This window comes from Micropterus dolomieu, linkage group LG01 (assembly GCF_021292245.1).
Source record: "Micropterus dolomieu isolate WLL.071019.BEF.003 ecotype Adirondacks linkage group LG01, ASM2129224v1, whole genome shotgun sequence".
Taxonomy (NCBI): Eukaryota; Metazoa; Chordata; class Actinopteri; order Centrarchiformes; family Centrarchidae; genus Micropterus; species Micropterus dolomieu.
The window spans coordinates 21400550-21409307 of NC_060150.1; the positions used below are offsets into that span (position 1 = coordinate 21400550).

The 8758-nt window shown below is 45.0% G+C and overlaps 1 protein-coding gene across 1 annotated transcript in view; it reads left to right on the top strand.

The window, feature by feature from the left end:
- LOC123978480 (E3 ubiquitin-protein ligase HECW1) overlaps positions 1 to 8758 on the top strand; it is a 121205-nt gene that overhangs the window by 84315 nt on the left and 28132 nt on the right. Inside the window, exons 9-10 of the mRNA XM_046061711.1 lie at positions 802 to 1781; positions 2783 to 3362. Of these exons, the coding sequence (XP_045917667.1) occupies positions 802 to 1781; positions 2783 to 3362 (1560 nt within the window). The remainder of the gene's footprint in view (positions 1 to 801; positions 1782 to 2782; positions 3363 to 8758) is intronic.

Genomic DNA, 8758 nt, shown 5'->3' on the forward strand with positions numbered 1-8758 from the left:
GATGTTGTTGTTGCCATAACTGTTGCTACAACAGCCAGGAGCACTAACCAAGCAGTACAAATCTATAATTCAAGCATATTATTTGTTAAATTGTCATGCAAATGAATTGTTTTGTCTCCATGACACCTGCCAGGCTGCATACCCTGCAGAGGAAGACCAAAAGTGCAGATGGCAATCTAGCAATCTTCTGTGTGTGTCCAGGTGTTGGGGAGTTCTAGTGCATATGTGAAAAAGTAGTTTAAAGTAGGGCTGTGCAATTAATTGAATTTTAATCACAATTTTGATTAATGCTGCCAATGATTATAAAAACAAGTTAATCGAAATAAAGCGATTATTGTTTCGCAATGACACTCCTTTTGTCTTGAGGTTTGCTTTACCTGGCCCGTGCTTGTAAAATATTCACAGTGTTCATCTGTATTACAAGATTTATACATTCTTCACCGTTAGTTTAAGTCACTGCATCTTCCAACAGAACAAGACGGTTGATAGTCAGTTATATTCAGTTCAGTTCAGAAAATGTTGGTGTGGAGTTAGAAAGAAGTGAGCTTAGCAGACTCTGCAGCCGCTGCACATCTCTGCTGCACACTACATTAGCCACTACTAGCATCACGCAGCCCAGTCTCCCACCAAACTGGCAGCAGTCGAGTTACACTGTGGGTTCATCTGTCGATTGTGGTTCTGAAAATATTAAGTGTGTATAACAACTATCAAGAATATGGGAAACAAAATCCAGTTTGAAGGCAGCAACTATCAAATGTGGGTCTGGTGGACATCTAACGTCTCCCTGTGTTCTTTCTTTAGATGATGAGGAGGTCTCCCTCGTGATAGAGCAAGCCTGTTCTGAGGAGGAAAATGGAGCAAATAACATCCATGCTGCTGATGCACTTGATGATGACACACTAAGTGTGGGACCTGACATGCCTGACCTCCCCCTGGATGCACCTTCAGACCCTGAGACCTCTGCACCACTAGCCCCCACAGTGGAGGCCTCCACATCTGAGGAGGTCCAACCTGCTAAGGAGGAGGCTGAGGCGACACCAGAGGTGGATCAAGGAACTGTGGAGGAGGAGAGCACAGTGAGGGAGGAGCTTAGGACTACAGAGCCCCAGGTGGAGCAGGAGGAGGAGGTCTTGGCTGAACAGCAGGAGGAGAACAGAGGAGTGGAGGGAGAAGAGGGAGGAGGTGAGGAGAGGCTGCAGCAGGAAGAAGAGGAGGAGCAGAGAGCAGAGTCTGCATCACAAGCTGAGGAGGAGGTCACAGTAGAAGAAATGGAGGTTGGAGAGGAAAGCCAGGCGAAGCCAGACTCAGACAGTCCTGAAGCAGCAACAACAAACACTGATGCTACTGCTGTGGAGGCATCCCACGAGGGCACTGAACAACCAGCTGAAGGGTCCCCGCAGGAGGTGACAGAGGGGGGAAAAAGAAGCTGCCTCCCCTGCACCTGCCAGTCGCTCTTCTCAAACTACAACTCCCATGCTCCCTCACGGCGTAAAAACCGCCCCTGCTCACTTCCCGTGTCAGAACTGGAGACGGTGATCGCATCGGCCTGCGGTGAGCCGGAGACACCCCGTTCCCACTACATCCGGATTCATCACCTACTCCACAGTCTCCCCTCGGCCCAACACAGAGCTCCCAGCCAGGAGGAGGAGGACACAGGGGAGGGTGAGAACTCAAGCATCACTCAAGATACCACCTCCACATCACCAACACTTAAAAGCTCCAAAGAGGAGGAGGGGCAGGAGGATGAGGAAGAGGAGGATACAACTCAGTCTCCCTCTCAGGTACGGCCAGTAATGGACTTACAGAGGTGGGTAGAGTAGCCACAAACTGTAATAAAGTTACTGTATAACAACAAGTACATGTGTTGTAAAAGTAGTTGTCAAAAGACTTACTTGAGTGCAAGTACAAGTGCATCTAAAAAGACACTTCCCATCAGCCTCAGTTGTACTTTGTGTACAGTATTTTGGGCTAATTAGCCTATGTAGCATGTGTAAACTAAGATGGTGAACATGGTAAACATTGTACCTGCTAAACATCAGCGTGGTAACATTGCCACTGTGAGCACGTTAGCATGCATATTAGTATTTAGCTCAAAGAACCGCTCTCTCTTCTTTGAAGTTTCCATGACAATTCCTAAGTTCACTCTAATAGTCACCAGCCCTGTTTCCATTAGGATCTCCGATATAGTTTCACATATGCCTCCATCATCCTGTCCTGCTGATAGAATTCCTACTACATTTCTGAAATCTTTCTCCTCTGCCTGCATACCAGATTATTTCAAGAAACCCCCTCTTCAAACCCCCCTCCCTAGATACCAGTGGCTGCAAATTGTAGAGTGGATTGTAGAAGTTATTTTACACTAGTTATCTGCTTCTCTCTACTTTCTTACGTTCAGCAAATAATTAAGCAGTAAAGTTATGGCTTACAAGATCGGCCCCACCACCACCATTTAGTAATGGTTTATTTTGATCTCCCTCTCCCATCCTCCTCTGCCTCTATGGACCAGCTCCCTCTGCTAGATACCACTGATTTAGCTAACCACAGGCCCATTTCCAAACTTTTATTTTTAAAATCAGGCTTCAACTGGTTGAGGGACACAATATATTTGATAAATTTTGATCTGGCTTATAGCACTGAAATGACACTGCTCAAAGCAACTGACGACCGTCTGTGTAGATAAAGGCGACTGTTCCATTTCAGAAATAACAGAAAGACAGCAGTGTCTTGTCAATGAGTAATTAAAACCTGACTTATTGCCTTTGTCTTTGTCATATTCCTGCAGGTCCCTGAGTGTCCTGGCCCCTGCTGCCGTCGCTCCCTACCTCGCAGCCTCTCCATTGAACGGCTCTCTGAGCTGAACCAGCTCCTGGAAGGTGAAGGAGTAGGCGGAGGACATGCGGCTGTCAGGAGGATCTCTCCCTCCTGCTTGGAGAGCGAGGAGGGGGATTCCAGTAACGGAGGAGGAAGAAGAATTGGCCCGAGCACTCACCGGCCTCCGGGTGAGAACGAGTGTGAGTTTTGCGACACCTCCTGCTACAGCACCTCTTGCTACAGCACTTCTTGTTACAGCACGTCATGTTACAGCAACTCGGGCTACGAGGGGAGGGGCCGCTTCTGCAGCCACACCCGCCTCTCCTCAGTGGACAGCAACAGACTCTCCGGCAGCACTGTGTTCTCCTCCCAGGATGAAGACGAAGATGAGGAGAGCGCCTTTGAGTCAGTACCTGACGCTGGCCACACGCCAGAGGGCCAGGAGGCGGGTGGGGCAGGAGGAGAGAGGAGCGCAGGGAGGTGGAAAGAGGCCAGGCGAGGGGAGCAGGGGGAGCCAGCCGTGGCGGGGCCCAGTGATAGCATCAACTTTGGTGAGAGAAAACATTGTCCTGTTTTTGAGTCCACATTCATTCTGTGTTCAGACTGAAACATGCATTTCTTTACAACAGCTGGAGCTTCAGTTGATCAGCTGCCATGTTTTGGCCGGTCAGCCCTTTAATTTTTAGGTGGCACACTGCTGACACATCTTTCAATTAAAGTGTGAGATGGGATGTGATAGGCTGACATTATGAAGTTAAATAACTAAAAGATACATTTAAAAGCTTTTTGAAATGACTTTTAAAGGTCGTCCTGGTGAAAAACATTAGCAAGGTGGAGAGCAGTTCTACACCCTCCGTATAAGACACATGATAGATTAGTTTCCACAACATAGACACATTTATTTAATAAAATACTAGAACAGTGGACTGTTTATAGAGTTTAGCAATCTCCAAAAAACTGGTGGATAATTTTTGCATCTATAGCTGCGGGGGTTCTCCTGGTTCTCCATGTTGGCACATGTCTAAAGCTGGTGGCGTATGTCTAAAACGGTGGGTCTGCGGATGCTCTCTGGATCTGCAAGTCGATGATAGTGGTTCAGGCAGTCTACCACAGTCACACATACAGTACCACATAACTGTAACTTCATCACTTCAGTTTCAGGGATCTTTTTGTTGCATGTCCCCTCTCTCCCAGCTTTTTCAGTTTTTCTCCCTCTGCAGTACCAACTATCAAATAAAGGACAAAAAAGACAGTTTTGTGAAGTCTAACAAGTCACAATTTAAAGATGGAATAAGGAAATAGCATTATTAACTGAGAAATGTTTCACTGAAGTAGAAGACAGTAGAAAACAGTATTTTGTGTTAAAAAGAGCAGCAGAGTGGTATGACATGGCTACGTATGGTTCAACATTCATGTCTGAAAAGGGCTATAAAGAAGATAATACTGACAAACATATGATCATATATACAGTCATGGGCCCTCTATGTCTGTCACATAATGCACCACTTCTCCCAGAAAATGGTTGCAATTAAAAATGCTTTGGTATTCTCCTGTTTATTTCTTTTGTTTGCATTGGAACACAAAAAAGCAGAGAACAAAAAGCCAAATCTGAGACACTCCACACAGAACAAAAACAGGACTGGACAAAATTATTGGCACCCTCAACTTAGTATTTGGTAGCACTGCCTTAAATATCAGTGAGTTTCTTACACCTCGGTACTGGAAATTTGGACCACTCTTCTTTTGCCATCTGCTCCAGGTATTTGAGATTTGATGGGTTCTTCTCCCAGCTGATGTTTTAAGATCTCTCCACAGGAGCTCTTTGGGACTTAGATCTGGACTCATTGCTGGCCACTTCAGCACTCTCCAGTGCTTTGTCTTGAACCATTTTTGGGTGCTTTCTGAAGTCTTTGGGTCATTGTCCTGCTGTAAGACCCATGACCTCTAACAGAGAGCCAGCTTTCTGACACTGGGCCCTACATTGAACCCCAGAATTCTATGGTAGTCTTCAGATTTCATTATGTTTGCACACATTCAAGACATCCAGTGTCTGAAGCAGCAAAGCAACCCCAAAACATAAGTGAACCTCCACCATGTTCGACTATAGGACTGTGTTCTTTTCTTCGAAAGCCTCATGTTGTTTCTGAATTTTTTGAGAAGGTGCCAATCATTTTTTGTGTCAATGCAAACAAAAGAAATAAAGATGAGAATACCAAAGCATTTGGAATTGCGACAATTTTCTGTGCCCATATTTTTGGCCGTGGCTGTATATAAAAGGAGCTAACTTGACTTAATTAAATAACCGAATTCAAAATGCACAAATAAACCTCTCAATTCCAGTGAATTGGCTTCAGCGGCTCCATATGGCCTGCAGTAAAATGAGACTGTTCATGTTTTATACTGTGTTTGTACATTTTACGTGATGACTGTCATGGATTGTGATAGAAAAGTAGGTCACACAAAATTAAATTCCCTCCTCTGAGATGCAATCAGCACACTGCCAGACTCCCTGCCAGGTCGGTTCTTTCAAATGGTTCTCTTTTCTTTTCCCCTCCTGTTCCCATCCAAACACAACAAAATACACACCATCTGAAGGGTTTTTATTTGTAAAATTCTAATCTGGTTCAGCCGTCTATATTCATATCTGATATTATTGATATGATTCTTTTTGATTGATTACATATTTTAGATCGCTACAGTGCGTGTTTATATTTGTTGTTTTAAACCTGGGCCAAGACTTTATTTGTTCCACTGTAAGAGTTGATTCTCACCGGTATCATTTCTCGCAGCCTCTGTATCGTAACACAGATATGTTGCATTCACACTAATTCAAATAGCTTCTTTCAAATGCAAAATACCGTAGCTGCTGTTCTGTGTTCAGGAATCCTTTTCAAATTGTAAATGCAAATTATTTTGAACGTGGGTATAAAGAACACAAGATTTGAGTCTTCCGCCTCCTCCAGCATGACATAAACATGGTAGAAGACCAAAATGCAGCAGAGTAAACAAGGAAGTGTGTGATGCTGTGCTAAGTGCTGAGATGGAGCTATTTAAAGATATCTGCAGAGTGGAGTTTGTGTTGGCCTGGTGGGTGTGTAGTGGACAACAGCTCTGCTGGAAAGCAGGAGTGATTTAAAGCTCTGTGCTTAAGTCAGTAAACGTTTAGTCTTGCATTATCATCTCAAAATTACCATTAAAAAGCTGTATTACGTGAGTTTAAATAATAACAAAAAAAATCACATGTATTCATATTGACAACACGTATCGTACATGTCCATTATCCAGGGCCCATTTTGCTGTTTCTCCCATTTTGATATTCTTTTGGCTCATCTATTATCATCCATATTGATTCATCTATTCCAGTGCCTGGTGATACACTCTGCACTCTGCGCATGCGTTGGCGTCTGTAGCCACCTGTCGGAAGCTCCGTCTTAAACCGGACTCTTATCCAGTTTTAATCCACTCTTTTTCGTTACATTTTTTATATCCTTTTTATTTAACTTAACTTTATTTAAGTTTTACGCGGGTTAAGGATTTTAGTCATCCGACATGGATTTTAAACTAGATGACCGTAAAAACGCGATCAACGCTACTGATCGCAACAAAGCTCCGGTGATTATGCTAGGCGAGATAACTCTGCCCCATGAGGACTGCACACTCCTTAAGAAAGCGAACAAGAAGATTGCTGACCTTATGGAAGACATCCGACGACTTTCAGAGGAACTCAAAGAGAAAGATTCCCTGCTGACTGGCTTTATGGATGTGGCTTCAGTACAAGCCAAACAGATTGTTTCTCTTAGCGCAACCGCCAACATCCAGGACACCGTGTTTTGGGACCCCTCTAGCCTTCCCAGACTTTCATCCTGCTCGACTCCGAAGCATCAGTCAACCTGGGCTGAAGTGGTGGTCCGTGGCTGCAAGAGAGGCTCGGATGGGGCTGCCTCACCTCCGCACATCGGCCTCTCCAACCGCTATGCAGCCTTGTCTAACGACACTCCGGTCCATCCAGCGGATGCACCTGCGGCTTCGAGTCTCCCTGATACGGATCTCTTTCGGCGCACAGTGCCTCCCGACACTGTTGCATCTCCTCCACCGGCTACATCTCCTGCACTGGGCCACCGGTCTGCCGCTGGGCCTGATCGGCGGCCGTCATCCCGGTCAAAAACCTCCGCTTCCCGACATAGGATCATGAAGGAGGATGTGCTCAGACGCTTCGGAGGTCTCTACCCTGCACCGTCAGGTAGCCCTTCTCTCAGGTCCGTTACTGCTACTCCAACACAACACTTGGCAGCTCACACACTCCATCCTCAGTCCGCACACAGTGTTGAAACAGATTCTGCTCAGTCCTGCTCTGGAACCACACAACCGGCATCTCCTCGTCCCCTTTTCTCCCCAACCACACTAATAATTGGTGACTCCATAACCAGAAACATCCGTTTCTTTAACGCTACCACTCACTGCTTCCCCGGTGCCACCACAGCTGACATTTTAAAAAAACTCCAGGACCTAATGCCGTCGCTCCCGTCCTCCATCACAAGAGTGATAGTCCATGTCGGAACAAATGACACAGCTGTTCGGCAGTCTGAGCTGACAAAATCAGATTTTAACCGTCTTTTTAACTTTTTAAAGCAGTGTGGAAAGTCCGTTTTTATCTCTGGTCCCATTCCCACAGTTGGTCGCGGTGCTGGCCGCTTCAGTAGACTCCTTGGCCTCCACGACTGGCTCCAGTCCGCCTGCAGGGCTCATCGTTTGTGTTATGTGGATAATTTTAATATTTTCTGGCAAAGAATGTCTCTTTTTAAGACAGACGGACTTCACCCAAACAAACGGGGCTCAGAAATGTTAGCTGCGCACATACAGCATGTGGTGCGGTCCACACATGATTTACGTGAATGACTAATCATTCATGCAGCACACCTGGACACACCACCGCTCACTGAACAGATCTCTGCCTCACTGCCACAAACAACTGTCTCCACCTGCTGGCATGTAAAGCCGTCTGCTCCCAGCGCTGTTCCACAGACTTCTATTCCTGTCATCATCACGCATAGACCAGTAAACCGAAATGTGCACATCCCACACAGAAATATTAGTAATCTCTTAAGGATTAGGACAACTGCACCAACTCCAGCACCCAGAACAAACTCATTTAAAATGGCTCTCTTCAATGTGAGATCACTTTCAAGTAAGACCTTTATCTTAAATGATTTTATCTTGTCTGCAAATCTAGATTTTATGTTTTTAACTGAATCCTGGTTGCAAATGAATGACTATAGCCAGCTAGCTGAACTGTGTCCGCCTCAATATGATTGTTTTAGTCAACCGAGGGTCAGTGGTCGTGGTGGTGGGCTAGTGAGCGTGTATAGGAAAAATTTAAAATGTCATCAAGTACGCTGTGATGAATTTAACTCCTTTGAAGTTCTCACTCTTAAAGTTGGAGGGCTGCAACCTATCATATTTGTTATAATTTATCGCCCCCCAAAACCGCCTGGAGGATTTTTATCAGAACTTCCTGAATTTTTATCTACTCTGGTTTTAAATTATGACAGAATTGTTCTTTGTGGCGATTTTAATATTCATGTTGATGACCCCAACAATGTTAATGCAACTAACTTTTTAAATATGGCCACTTCTTTTAACTTCAAACAACATGTCAAAGGGCAAACACATAACCGTGGTCATACACTGGACTTGGTTTTTACCCTGGGTGTCAGCATTTCCTCTGTGGAATTAGTGGACATGACCATATCTGACCACAGATGTATTGTTTTTAGCTGCAATTCGCCTGTTACTCATGCCGCCTCACCAAGCTCCGTGTGTTCTCGCATCTTTAATGAACAAAGTGTTTCAAAGTTTTGCGCATTCTTTCAGAGCCAAAGCCAACACCTGTCTGATTCCAACACCAACAATCTGGTCGATCACTTCAATCATATCTGCTTGTCGTCAC